The sequence below is a fragment of the Pipistrellus kuhlii genome, unplaced genomic scaffold (assembly GCF_014108245.1).
Source record: "Pipistrellus kuhlii isolate mPipKuh1 unplaced genomic scaffold, mPipKuh1.p scaffold_m20_p_3, whole genome shotgun sequence".
NCBI classification, from domain to species: domain Eukaryota; kingdom Metazoa; phylum Chordata; class Mammalia; order Chiroptera; family Vespertilionidae; genus Pipistrellus; species Pipistrellus kuhlii.
In genome coordinates this window covers 16,821,814-16,836,930 of record NW_023425529.1, presented here as the reverse complement: position 1 = coordinate 16,836,930, position 15,117 = coordinate 16,821,814, and the positions used below count along the sequence as shown (strand labels likewise).

Below are 15,117 nucleotides of genomic sequence, written 5' to 3'. Positions count from 1 at the left end.
TTGCAAGGAATCATGAGAAAGCATTTATTTCCATAAAAAATATAAGCAGATTAAAATAAAAGTTAGCATTGCAAATATACATCATATTAGATATTACCTCACAAGGGAAAGAATTCCTAGTTGTTTGAAATACTTTATAACAAATTTGTAGTTCAGACCCTCACCTCAACTTTTAATTTTCTGTCTTTACATTAAAACATTGTATTCAGCTTAGATGAAACTATGTTTAACAAACCTGAAATTTTAAATGTTTAACACATACAGGTTTATATATAGAAAGATGAGAAGGTAATAGGGAGTTGAACAGTGCTTTTATAAAATGAAAGAAGGATAGATGGAAAGCCATATGCATATATGTAGGGTTGGGATGGAGAAAGAAAGTAGAAGAAAATGTGTGGTCATGAACAAATTAAAGTGTGATGGTTAATGAATATTGGGACTCTGGATAAACAAGAAATATGAATATGTGCTTGGATAAAATTCTTCATTTTGCAAAATCAGAAGTCATTTTTATCATCTACAAAAATGATCAGCATAAGTCCATGACTTAGAAACATCATGGCAAAGATCAGAAGGAACATATAAAATTGTGCAACGGTTATTTCAGAAAAGGGTGATGGGAGGCCAGAGTATGGCAGGAAACTTCTGATATTTCATTATAAACCTCAAATGGCTTTAAACTATGTGTATGTATTACTTGGGTAATATTTAATTTAGAAACCTAAATACACACACACACACACACACACACACATCTGGTGATTATAACATGAAAAATACCTATAGTCATGTTTTAATAAGTTTGATGGAATTCCTGGAGGGTACTCAATCATTTTTCAGTGATTTTAAATTTTTGAAATTAGAGGTTAGTAAAGGTACAAATTCTAAAATGAAAGAAGACTTAGGGGCGGAAGAGAAATAAGGGAATTAGTTATTTAAGACAAAAAGAGGAAGGAAGATGGCTCTACCTATAAGCAGATAGAGGAAACAGAACTCCTCAAAGGGCAGCTTACATTACAGATCATGAGTAAGTTGTTAGATGCCTTAGTAGTCTGTGTTTACACAAGAGATGCTTAATCAGTTACAATAAAGGAAACTTGGAATTGTGTCCTGTATTCATGGGTATTCCAAATAGGAAGTGTCTGGCATTGTGCTTGCTCCAGACTCATAAATCCTTGTTTTCATAGACGATTTCTTCAAAAAAATTTTTTATTTCATTACATGTATTGACACTGGTTAATATGGTCATATAGGTTTCAAGTATACATTTCTATGATACATGATCTGTATATATTGCTTTGTAAGCCCACCAACCAAAGTCAAATAATCTTGTGTCACTATATTTGGCCCCTTTACCCTTTACTACCTCCCCTTCTCTTTATTTAACCCCCCCCCCCAACAGTATAACAATAAAGCCATAGAATAAATGATCATCTTTCACTCAGAGCTAGGGCAATTGGTTTTAAAATGAATATGGAAGGGGATTTCGATATACTAAATAGAAAATTTAAGGATGGAAGGAAACATTTTACAACAGATTAGATTCTCATTTATCTCAGGGGGCTCAGTTTGGGATAGAAACAGATTGATTTGTGCATTGTCTCTCAGACATAGCATTCGTCAGAAACAAGAGAACTTGTTTTCAAGTCAGGTTCGACCAGAGAGTTTCCATGGTATACTGATGTCACTAGTCTGGGACCACACTTGGAAGGCCTCAAGGTTGAGTCTTTGGTGATTTCCGAAATCCCTGTTCACCAAGTCCCTTGCTCTTTTAGAGACATGTCACACACATGATGAATAGCTAAGAAGCTCTGCTTGGGTCAAGTGCTTTGGTCAAATGCTCCATATCCTCACACAGCTGTGCTGGTGTTGGTTTTAGAAAAGCCTTTGCTTTGAGTATAACTGGTAGAATGTGTGTGCCCCTCGCTGAAAGCTGCCTCCAGAATGCCCTGCACAGACTGCCTTGCTTTCTCCCTAAAGTTTTTCCCCATAAGGGCATAGAGGAAGGGATTGAAGCAACTATTGGCAGATGCTAGAGCAATGGCCACGCTGTCCCAGGCTAGCAGAGCTTCCTTCAAGCTCCCTTCAAACTCTGAGTGATAAAACAAAAAGAGGACTCCAAAAATGTGGTATGGGGCCCAGCAGACAATGAAGACAATCACCACCACTACGGCCACCTGGAAGGTTTTGCTCTGAGCCTTGATCGAGCGACCCCACATTTTGAAGATAATGAGACTATAACAGGTCACCATGACAATACAGGGCAGCAGGAAACCCATCACTAGCCTAGTGATGGTTATTATCACCTCCGGTGTTGGAACTTTATTGCTAGGTTCAAAGTGTCCTTCAGTATAAGTATAGTACTGGAAATATTGTGGTGGCACAATTGTGTATAAAGCATTACTAGAGGTATTAGAGAAAAGTTCTAAATCGGTAGAGAAGAAAGCATCAGAGTCATTCTGTGAGTTAATTCTGTGATCTTCAATGGGAAGGCCAATGGGGGTTGTTGGGGAGGCCTCATTATCAGGTTTAATTAAATTATAATATGGATGTTGATTAGATAATCTAGTTGAACCCACAGGGACTGAATCTCCAGGAGATCTTTGAAATGTTTCAGACTGGAGGAGAGTGGTAGTTGTCCAAGGATGATCATTTCTTTGTGAAGAGAAAGCATCTGACTTGTCAACCATTTTTTCAAGCAACTGAACATTGGAATAGTCAAGAGACCCATTTTCCAGTTGATCATAAGTGTAATATGAATAATCTGGTGAGCTATTGCTCCCATAATTGTAGCCACACATAGTTTGGTCGTCTACGGGGAACGTTTCCCGGTACATGAACACAGGTATGCACATTGCAAAAGCCATCACCCAGATAAATCCACAGATGGCGAAGGCTGTCCTCACGTTGCGGTGATTCTGGCACCAGATGGGCTTGAGTACCAGAAGGCAGCGGTCCAAGCTAATGGCAGTCAGTAGGAAGACGCTGGCAAACATGTTGAGGATGATGATGGAAGGAATGAGCTTGCATAGGAGCCAACCATAAGGCCAGTGTCCTTGGAGAGCCAAGTGAACCAGGGAGAAGGGTAAGGAGAGGCAGCAGAGAAAGTCTGCTAGTGTGAGATGGAGAAACCAAACAGTGTTCACGGTCCACTTCATCTTTAGGCCAGCCACCCACAGCACCAGCCCGTTGCCTGGCAATCCCAATAAGAAAGTGAGGCTGAGAATGACCATGGACAGAATTATTGGGGGCTTATACGAAGGCTGGGAGTGTATGTCCGTTGAATTGGTCTCATCAGGGAAATAATCCATTGCTAAATTTCTGCAAAAAAGAGAAACAAACTTATTTAAAGTAACATTATCTTTTTAAAAATGGGTATCTTTCCCATATAATGATATAGAACTGCATGGGCCCTTAACACTGTTTTAGTTTGTATTCCTTGTCTTCACATTGGATTACACAAAACTTTCTCTGATAAACTATTTATTTACTTACTTAAAAATGTATTTTAGAGAGGAAGGAAGAGCGCAAGAAAGATAGAAACATCAATGCTGAGAGAGAATCATTGATTGGCCGCCTCCTGCATGCCCCACACTGGAGATTGAGCCTGCAACCTAGGCATGTGCCCTGACCAGGAATTGAACCGTGACTTCCTGGTTCATAGATGGACACTGAACCACTGAACCATGCTGGTCAGGTTCAGATAGACCATTTAAAATCTGTATCTAAGTGTGTATCAAAAGAACTCATTTGGAAGTTTATATCAATGTAAATTTCTCCCTTTTTTTTGGACTTTTAATCTCTCATTCTCCACTGATTACTTTCCTTACTTAATATTCAAAAACAAATAAACAAGTCTAATGGACAAACAAACAATAATTTTTATACCAGAGGTTCCTAACTTTAAATCCATGAAAAGGCTTTTAGAAGCCCAATTTTTACCTCAAATGATAGGGGAAATTTTAACTGTACATATTTTCATTTCCTCAAGGGCAGAGGTCTATCCATTCCCTACCAGATTTTCAAAGAACTCATCACCACAGAAAAAGGTCATAGACTCAGTTATATCTTTTAAATACAACATCAACTTTTCCTTTTGCTGTTCAATTTTTCAAGAATTGTGTACACTCTTGGCATTGATTTTTCTCACCATCCATTAGTTCTTTCTTGTTTATTTGTTTTGTATTGAATATAATAGAAACAATAGCTTTATATTATCAGAAGCAGAATATATGCATGAAAAATATAGACAAGTAAGAATAAGAAACTAGCCTGGCAGAAGTGGCTCAGTGGTTGAGAGTTGACCAGGAGGTCAAACCAGGAGGTCATGGTTTGATTCCCAATCAGGGCACATGCCTGGGGTGTGGGCTTGGTTGCCAGTATGGGGCTGTGCAGGAGGCAGCCAATCAGTAATTTTCTCTTGTCATTGATGTTTCTATCTCCCTCTCGTCCTCTCTGAAATTAATAAAAACATATAAAAAATAAAAATCCCATATGCTACCAGTCATTGATTACTATTTTATTATTATTTTTTAAAATATATATTTTATTGATTTTTTGCAGAGAGGAAGGGGAGTGATAGAGAATCAGAAACATTGAAGAGAGAGAAACATCAATCAGCTGCTTCCTGCACAACCCTCACTGGGGATGTGCCCACAACCAAGATACATGCCCTTGACTGGATTCGAACCAGCGACCCCTCAGTCTGCAGGTTGACGCTCTATCCACTGAGCCAAACTGGCCAGGGGTTGATTACTATTTTAGCACCTTAATTATACCTCCTGGATCTTTTATATACATACTAGTGGCCTGGTGCACGAAATTCGTGCACTTGGAGGAGGGGTTTGGCCTATGCCCTGTCACAGTGCGGGAAATATTCCATTGCTAAATTTCTGTAACAAAAAAGAAACAAACATATTTAAAGTAACATTATCTTTTAAAAAATGGGTATCTTGGAAATCTAACCTTCCCATATAATGATGTAGAACTGCATGGGCCCTTACACTGTTTTAGTTTGTACTCCTTGACCTCACATTGGATCACACAAAACTTTCTCAGATAGAATATTTATTTATTTAGGTAGGTCCCACCCACCCATCTGGGCTTCTCAATAACAAAAATTTACTATCTTAATCATTTTTAAGCATATAGTTCAGTAGTGTTAAGTATATTCACATTATTGTGCAAAATCAAGAACTTGCTCACATTGTAAAACTAAAACTCTCTACTATTTGACAACTCCCTACTTCCCTCTCCCCTAACCCCTTGTAACCATCATTCTATTTTGTTTCTATGCAATGTTTCTATGGTTACAGGTAGAATCATACAGCATTCATCTTTGTTGTGTCTAGCTTATTTCACTTAGCATAATATCCTTAAGATTCATCCAAGTTATAGCATGTGTCAGAATTTTCTTCATTATTAAAGCTGAATACTATTTCATTGTATGTATTGGTCACATTTTGTTTATTCATTCATTGGTCAATGGACATTTGAGTTGCTTCCACCTTTTTAGCTATTGTGAATAACAGTGCTATGAATGTGGGTGTAAATGCATATTGTTTTATAAACTGCTTTCTTTTTTTCAGTTATCAGTCTCCACAGTATACAGTATGATTGTACCTTAAGGAACACTCAGTCTTGATTCAATTCTTTCAACTGTCCCCAAAATATCTTTTATAGCTGATTTGCCCACAATTATATTCAACTTAGGATCACATTTGCCTCAGAATGTTATGTTTCTTAAGTGTCTTAATTTAGCCTATTTTCTCTTTTTCAAAAATACTGGCTTGTTTTGTGCTCTGTTGTTCTGACCACTCACTTCTCAACTTTTGTGTACTTGGCCTTCTGCTTCTACCATTTCACTAAAATTACCTCTAAATAACAAATCAAAGCATCTTTTTCCCTGTCTCCATCTAGAATATAATACATGTATGTATCATTTGATACATTAACTCCTTGACACTCTCTTCTTTTGGCCTCTGTGACATTATCCTCCCCTAATTCTGAATGTACCATACTTTATAGTTTTCTTGAACAGCTCACTATTCCAAGTTAATGCTATTGTATTTTCTGCACTTTAGCTAATGAAGTTTACTTCTATCTGCAATTATGTCCTTTACCTTAACCTCCTCTTTCTTTCATCTTTAATTTCTACCTGTTAAAATCCTAGTTATTTTTAAAAAAATATATTTTATTGATTTTGTACAGAGAGGGAGAGAGAGCTAGAAACATCGATGAGAGAGAGTCATCGATCAGCTGCCTCCTGCACACCCCCCACCGGGGATATGCCCGCAACCAAGGTACATGCCCTTGACCGGAATCGAACTCGGGACCCTTCAGTCCCCAAGCCGACGCTCTATCCACTGAGCCAAACCGGTTTCGGCAAAATCCTAGTTATTCTTCAAGATCAGTTCACATATTATATTTTCCTTGAAACTTCCTCTAATAATCCCAATCAGAAATTAATTCTTCAGCCTCTTAATGTGTGTGTGTGTGTGTGTGTGTGTGTGTGTGTGTGAGAGAGAGAGAGAGAGAGAGAGAGAGAGAGAGAGTTGAATCTCTTTTCATAGTCTCTGTGCAATGACACATTTTATCTGGTGTTTTAATTCTTATAGTGGCTGTCCTATTTATCATAATGCCCTTACCTTTCATGACGGTAACAATGAGTCTTGTTCCTGAAAGCTTGCCCCACAGAATTTAGCACAGTGCCTTATATGACTTAAAAATTAAATATTATTTTATCCATTTACTCCAGTAAGAATACTGTCTCTTCTAACTTCCTCCTTGTTTTCCAGTTCCCAGTCTTAGTAGCTGTAACAGCATTTTATGTTTCCCTTTATAAAGGCCCAATATATTTTTGTCACTTGGAAGTAGTTCTGCTGAGTTAACCCAATGTTGACATAGGATCTTAAGTAATTAGCAGAAGTTAAAGTAACTGAGTCAACAAGATAATACTTAAACGAAAGTTATCTTCATTCCCTTTCCCTTAGCCTTGTCTATTCAAATATTCAAGTCCTGTTAGGGTCTCTTCCTTTCTTTTTGTGCATGACAATGACCCTGATCCCATGTCCTACTCCAACACACGCATTCATGCATAGATTCATAAAACACAGAGAACAGGATAGAGTCAGAGAATGCTAGAACTGAAAATAAACTCAGCAATCATCTCTCATTGTCTCTATTTTTATTTTGCAGTTTTGTTTTTTTTTTGACACAGATACTCAACAAATTAGTTGACTTTTACATATGCAAATAGGAGGTCCCAAATCCTAGGTCCAATAGCTGTCAGGCTGATTCTCTCCCTCCCTCCCTCCATCCCTCCCTCCCTCTTTTGACATTTAGTGTGAGGCCTGTAGGGCAACACAATCCTTAAGGGCCATTTGTGAGTCCCGCCTCAGGAGAACAAAATACCAGGAAAAACTTGCAGGGCACCAGGAGTCAGATCAGACCACACAAGGAATTGGAAACTGTCCTAAAGGCACTTGATCACACTTGAGCATTCCAAGCCGCCAGCTCAGCCCCTAGACCCACCAGTGACTGCTTATAGGATGAAACGCCAGCTCCTGGGTGCTGCTCTCATTGACCTAAGGTCCCCGTGGCTGGGTGCTGTGCAGCCCTTCCCTTGGGGTCTCCTGTCCCCCATCCCCTCCCCTTAAATAAATTCATTTTTCTTTAATTACCTTCTGAGATGGCTATTTAGCCTGCCTGCATCCACCATCCACCATGTTCATCTTTCATTTTGGCGGCTTGTAAGGGGATATCCAGAAGGGGAGCTTTCTTGCTTCCCTTCCCCTCACTCCTTCCCTACCCTTAACGACTTTTAGTCTTACAGTGACCAAGGCCTTCGGACTCCCAAGCAGCAGCAGGAGTGCCAGATCATCAGACCTTCTGATTTCTACTAATGGGTGAGTTACTTCATTTTTGGGAAGAGGGCACTAGGGACCAAGACTCTCGGCTCCCCTTGGGGCCGCGACTTTCGGTCTTTTAAAAGCCTCTAGTGTGTCCAGAACTGAAATATCATTGCTGACATGTACACATAAGGAACTATTTGACATTGAAATTTGGGCTCAAAAGAACTGGTGGCCCAGAAAGAAACTCAGTACAGACTGATTCATATACTTTTTAGCATAACGATTATTTCTTGTCTCATTTTTGATTCTTATAAGTATATTTCCAATAGGACATGATCTCACTCATCTAGGGGAAATGGTGAACAACATAGACTGATGAACAAAAACAGACCCAGAGATAAGGAGCCATGGGTCAGACTGTTGGACCTTAAATAGAGGATAGAGATAAAAGGGAGAGATCAACCAAAGGACTTACCGTATTTTTCGGACCATAAAACGCACTTTTTTTCCTCCAGAAGTGGGGGGAAAAAGTCCCTGCGTCTTATGGTCCAAATATAGCCTACACATATACTTTAAAAAAAAAGTTTTTTTACTTGCCCAGCTCTGTGTGGTCTCTGTGTGCTTGCCCGGCTCTAAAATGGTTCTAAATGCTGCTGTTTACTTTACAGGGTTGATTACATGTGTTTATGACTGTGATGTTGGGATTTAATGCACATAAAATATTTTAGGACACTATTTGTTTCAGAATCTTTTTTTCTTCATTTCCCTTCTCTAAAAACTGGTGCGTCTTATGGTCCGGAGCGTCTTATGGTCCGAAAAATACGGTATGTGCGCACATATGAGCCTAACCAGTGGTCAAGGACAACAGGGGGGTGGGGGCATAAGTGGGGTGGGGGTGGGGGATTAGAATGGGGGTTGAGGACAAATATGTGATATCTTAATCAATAAAGAAATTTTAAAAAATAAAATAAAAATAAAAGCCTCTAGTGTGGCTGCTGCTAGAAGATTCCCGTGACAGGATAAACTGGGCTGGGAACTGGCAAGATTGCTCTAGGCAGCTCACTGGTCGCAAGCACATGTCCAAGCAATGGAGGCACACTATGAAAACCACACATCGCTCAAACCCCTGTCCGAAACGCACTGTAAGATTTTATTTGGGCCAAAACCGGTTTGGCTCAGTGGTAGAGCGTCGGTCTGTGGACTGAAGGGTCCCGGGTTCGATTCCGGTCAAGGGCATGTACATTGGTTGCGGGCACATTCCCGGTGGGAGTGTGTGCGAGAGGCGGCTGGTCGATGTTTCTCTCTCATCGACGTTTCTAGCTCTCTATCTCTCTCCCTTCTTCCTCTCTGTAAAATATCAATAAAATATATTAAAAAAAAATAAAGTCCTTGGTGTGTAAACAAACAAAATATTAAAATCATTAAAAAAAAAGATTTTATTTGGGGGACTGTGAGATTTTGCATGTGAATTTCGGCATGGGGGGGCACCCCTCTTTCTCCCTAGCCACTGGGGGTTCACTGAGTCCCAAACTTAGTCTTTTCTAGTTATGGAGGGATGCCTCCTGGAATAAGCTTCAGCACAAGGAAGGAGCAGTAACCAGGCTGGGGTGCTGGCCATTGGTTTCCCCCTGCAAATGCCCGTATGGCAGTGACACCATGGGCAACTCAATCTCATCCCTTCCTAAGGACTCACCTCTGGCCGGCCTTTTACAGACTCGTAAGGCCCTCCGTTTACGAGACAGAGTTAGACACAAATGCTTCTTCTTCTTCTTCTTCTTTTTTTTTTTTTTAATATATTTTATTGATTTAACACAGAGAGGAAGGGAGAGAGATAGAGAGCTAGAAACATCGATGAGAGAGAAACATCTACCAGCTGCGTCCTGCACACCCTCCACTGGGGATGTGCCTGCAACCAATGTACATGCCCTTGACCGGAATCGAACCTGGGACCCCTCAGTCCGCAGACCGACGCTCTATCCACTGAGCTAAACCGGATTCGGCTTCTTTTCTTTTTTTTTCCTTTTTATTGCAATACAGCATGGCCACACATTGTCTAATTTATTTTTAAAAAATATATTTTTATTGATTTCAGAGCAGAAGGGAGAAGGAGAGACTGAAACATCAATGATGGAAGAGAATCATTGATGGGCTGCCTCCTATATGCCCCACAGTGGGGATGGAGCCCACAATCCAGGCATGTGCCCTTGACCGGAAGTGAACCTGGGACCCTTCAGTCCACAGGCTGATGCTCTGTCTACTGAGCCAAACCAGCTAGGGCACATGACTGCACATCAGGAGATCAGGCCTCAGGATGGCACTGTTAATTATCCCCCATTCTCCAACTGGATTTATATTGCCACTGCCTAGGCAAATGGTCAGAGATTCCCTATGTCCAGGCCTTCTTTGAGCTCCATCACCACCCTAAGCTCGGCTTCTCCTGTCCTATTATTTATGCCTCCGCACCAAACCCCCCAAAACCACACGGAACCCCCAATTTTGCCTTCTTGCCATCTCCCTTCCCAAAGAGCAACGTCCTTTACTGCAAAACTGGCTACTATCATCACTCAATTTAGCATGTTATCTCTAAGGAAAAAACGTGGCAGTTTTAAATCCAAACTGCTGGAGGCCTGGGAAAAGCAGCGGGGCCTGCTCCACCCCTCCCCACCTTTTCTCCAGCCTCATATGCCTATACATACTTTCCAAAGCCTTTGGTAACTTAAAAACTTTGGAGCATTGCTGAGTTAAATGATAAACATTTAGATATTCTAAAATAGCATGAAATTTCAAAACATTACTGTTAGACAAGTTTTAAGTTCACCTGATTTTAGCTTTTGTTACAGAAACTCTATAAAGTAAATTTGGAGCTGTTGATGCAATGTCTAGTGCTTTGTTGAAGGTGTGTTTCTTGAAGTGAGTGTGTTTCAAGTGTGTTCATAAATGTCAATCTAAGAAATGCTGGTTGTTCATGGTCTTCAGGTATTTGTCTGTACATTATGTGTAATGTTTGGACCGCACTACGAGGGCATAATGCTTTATTGGCCTACAGAAATTAAATACACAACTTCATGCAGAAACCGGTTTGGCTCAGTGGTAGAGGGATCCCAGGTTCGATTCCGGTCAAGGGCATGTACATTGGTTGCGGGCACATCCCCGATGGGGAGTGTGCGAGAGGCAGCTGGTCAATGTTTCTCTCTCATTGACGTTTCTAGCTCTCTATCTCTCTCTCCTCCTCTCTGTAAAAAATCAATAAAATATATTTAAAAAAATATTCATGGAAACTGAACTTTAATATATAAAAAAAGAAATTAAATACACAACTTCAATAGAATCCTATGGTCTAGACAAAATATTTAATATAAAAATCACTTTAAGTTCAATCAGCAGCCTTTAATAAAATTGTCACCATAAAGCTATACCTTTTGTGGACGAAAGGGGCCACATGCTAACCTGACTAACTCAAGGAAGGCCTGCATGGCAGCCCAGAAAATTCATAGACCTAAAGTAACCACAGAGGATAGTCTGAAGTTAAAACCTTTTCATTAAAAAGCAGTTTATAACGGTATTCAAGTCCTAGGCCAGTATCTTCCCCCCCCACCCCCGCCCCAACCCAGTCCTTCTTCGCAGGAGACAGAGCTCCTCTCAAAACATGGACGATCAACATGAACAGGACCCTGGGGCGTGTTTCTCACCACTCCAACTACTCTGAAGCCGGCAGGGGTAAAGCCCAGAATCCATCACCCCAAAGTGGGGGGAAGAATGGGTGACTGAACCCAGGGAACACCTCAAGGAGGGACCTATGCAGAATGGTCCTTTCCATCTTGCCTGGTAGGACTTGGGACACCTATTGCTAATATACAGAATTATTCTCATTCTATTCATTTTGGGAAGAACGTCACGTACAGGGACTGTTATGCTTTGGGACCCACTGCCCTGGAAAAGGACGTAGGAATGTTTGCTCTTAGGGTTGCTGCAGTAGCTCCCTCTGGCGAATGTCGGACTTTTACTAGGTGCTCTAGTTATTGTTTTTCGGTATCTAACAACTACTACATGAATTGTTCTGATAGTTTCACCCTTCCTTACAGTAATGGACATGCTAAGCTGCCAGCTGGTTAGTTTCTGATATGTGAGGTAACTTTATTCATATATCTTCCCCCACCTCCACCAACAGCATCAGGGGGCCTGGTTCCTTAGGATGACTGACTGAAGATAGAAACCTTTGACCCAGTTAAGAATAATTGTTAACAAATAGAAGAAGGAAATGTTAGGCCTGTAGGACAATACAATCCTTAACAGCCATTTGTAAGCTTCCTGCCACAGGAGAACAAAAGACCAGGAAGAACTTGCTGGACACCAGGAGTCAGAGCATACAAGGAATGAAAACTGTCCTGAAGGCACCTGGTCACACACCTGCATTCCATCCGCATTCCGAGCCACCACCTCAGCCACCAGACCCACTGATGACAAGTTTCCCACCAATGACAAAGTATAAGGATGATACCTCAGCTCCTGGGTGCAGCCATCATCCACCCAACGTCCCTGTGGCTGGATATCCTATCCCCCTTTGGGTATCCTATCCCCATCCCCTTCCCTTAAATAAATTCAATTTTTTTGAGCATTTTTTAAATTAAGGTGTTATATGTGTTCATATCTTACCATTGCCTCCCCCCACTCCCAGACATGCCCCCCCCCCAATGTTTTGCATCTGTTGTTATTTTTATATGAATGCATATAAGTCCTTTGGTTGATCTTTTATCTCCCCCATCTCTCCCTAACCTTCCTGCTATAATTTGACAGTCTGTTTGATGCTTTAACTGCCTCTGCATCTATCTTTTTGTTCATCAGTTTATAATGCTTTTTATCATCCACAAATGAGTTTGATCATGTGGTATTTTTCTTTCATTGACTGGCTTATTTCACTTAGCATAATGTTTTCCAATTCCATCCAGGTTGTTGCAAATGGTAAGAAATCCTTTATTTTTATGGCAGCATAGTATTCCATTGTGTAGATGGACCATAGTTTTCTGACCCAGTCATCTAAATTCAATTTTCTTTAATCACCATCTGAGATGGCTATTTAGCCTACCCATATGCATCATCCACCATGTTCATCTTTTATTTAGTACATACTTTTATTTTATCTTTATTGTTGAAAATATTACAGATATCCCCCTTTTTTTCCTGCCCCCAACCAGGTCTTCACCACACTATTGTCTGTATCCTGGGCTATACATATATGCATGTAAGTTATTTTTTATTATGTAATTAAAAATATATTTTTATTGATTTGAGAGAAGAAGGGAGAGAGATAGAAATATCAATTATGACAGAGAATCATTGACTGGCTGCCTCCTGCACCTTCCTTCCCTCTCCTCCCCCCTGCAACTGGAGATTTAGCCCACAACCTGGGCATGTGCCCTTGCCTGGAGTGAACCCAGGACCTTTCAGTCTGCAGGCTAATGCTCTATCCACTGAGTCAAACCAGCTAGGGCTGCATGTAAGTTCTTAGGACAAAAATAAAATAACTGAGATGCCTTTGGTATTGTTAACGAAGGGAAAGGCACTGAGAACTGCACAGACTGAAGTATTAAAGACTGACAAAAGCAAAATTCCAATATAAAGCAACTGAGTCATCCAGTCTGAGCTTTTTAAAATATCACATATTATCTGTCTTGAAATAAAGAGTTTTAGCCCTGGCCGGTTTGGCCCAATGGATGGAGTGTTGGCCTGCAGACTGAAGGATCCCAGGTTTGATTCCGGTCAAGAGCATATACCTTGGTTGCGGGCACATCTCCGGTGGAGGGTGTGCAGAAGGCAGCTGGTTGATGTTTCTCTCTCATTCGTGTTTCTGACTTTATATCCCTCTCCCTTCCTCTCAGTAAAGAATCAATAAAACATATTTAAAAAAATGGTTTTAAAGTTTTTCAGAATAAGATCACTTTTTATGACTCTCCAAGTGTTTTGACTATAAATTACCTCTACATGGAAGATAGGGAGTAAAACTGATGGACAAAAATAGATTCAGAGACATAGAAACAATGTCAAACCTCAGAGGGAAGGCAAGGAAGGGTGGGGGAGGGGTAAGAGAACAACCAAAGGATTTGTATGCATGCATATAAGCATAACCAATGGACACAGACAGTAGGGGTGGAGAGCATGTGCTGGGGGGTAGAAGTGCTGGGGAGAACTCAATTCGGGGAAAAGGAGACATATGTAATACTTGCAACAATAAAGATTTTTTAAATAAAAAAAGATAAATAGAGAATTTCTTTATTTTACTTTAAATACTGAGTTGACTGTCAGTAACTAAAAAGATAAGTAAAATTTGAAACTAAAATTCAACTATGATAGGACTAGTAGATTCCAGAGTCAAATACTGGTGATAGGAAAAGAGTCTGCAAGAAGGAATAAGAAAAAGGACAAATAAAAATAAAAGAGAAATAGAATAAAAATATGTATATGCATATATTCAAGGATTTGCAAAACAAAACTTTTGGAGAAAATGGAAATCAAAAGTCAGAAGGCGAATCATAGCTGATTTAAGAGGGGGGGGTAAATGACATAAAAATTCACTAATAGTTCAGAATGAATATATTAAAATTGAAGATAAATAGAATGTGGAATATTTAGAAGAAGAAAGGTGTACATGAGGAGAACATAAAAGATATATAAGCTGGGAAGGAATAAGGGGAAAGAGAAGATAATGACCCTCCAATCATCATGTATAATAAGCAAAACAAACTAGGCTCAACTCATCAAGGGGGTCTAGGGCTTCTTACCAGAAACTTGAGACAGTAGTTGAAGACTTTAGCACCGAACTGGAGCCCTCCGAGTCCTGTCTGTCCGGTCCTCATAGAGTCATGAAGTATAGGAAATTTGCTGAGCTCTTCCTCTTTCTCCTCTCTTTTCCTTTAGATTGATAAACAACTATTTGACTATTTGACTTTCCAGGAAGTGTTTCAAAATGAGTCATTTCTAAATGTTATCAGATAAGAAAAGTAATAAACAGAAGTGGGAGAGCACACTTCTCAGAAGTTTTCTGCAGGATAGAGCATTGTTAGGAAGAGAATACTTTGTTCATAAGCTACTCACTTTCTAAATGTTTGCTTTTGTTTTGTTTTGTTTTGAGCCAGGAATCACACTTCTATGAATATATGCCAACAAGTTGATTAATAGGTAGGAATCATTGCTCAAGGTCCTGCTTCAATCTTCTGCACTCTCCTCATAAAACACAGTCTAATTCCCCAAACTCTGGGGTATGTGGGGG

At 40.1% G+C, this 15,117-nt stretch overlaps 1 protein-coding gene across 1 annotated transcript; it reads right to left on the bottom strand.

Moving 5' to 3' along the window:
- Positions 1 to 14,789, bottom strand: C3AR1 (complement C3a receptor 1). Its single transcript, XM_036458211.2, has 2 exons — positions 14,630 to 14,789; positions 1 to 3,321 (listed from the first exon to the last, which is right to left on the bottom strand). Exon 2 carries the CDS (start codon positions 3,309 to 3,311, stop codon positions 1,851 to 1,853), a length of 1,461 nt encoding a protein of 486 aa, XP_036314104.1. The 5' UTR covers positions 3,312 to 3,321; positions 14,630 to 14,789; the 3' UTR covers positions 1 to 1,850.
- Between the last annotated feature and the right edge of the window lie 328 nt (positions 14,790 to 15,117).

What these genes read in the sequence shown, in the direction of transcription:
- C3AR1 (XM_036458211.2), bottom strand. Translation starts at nt 3,311, where the DNA reads ATGGATTATTTCCCTGATGAGACCAATTCAACGGACATACACTCCCAG.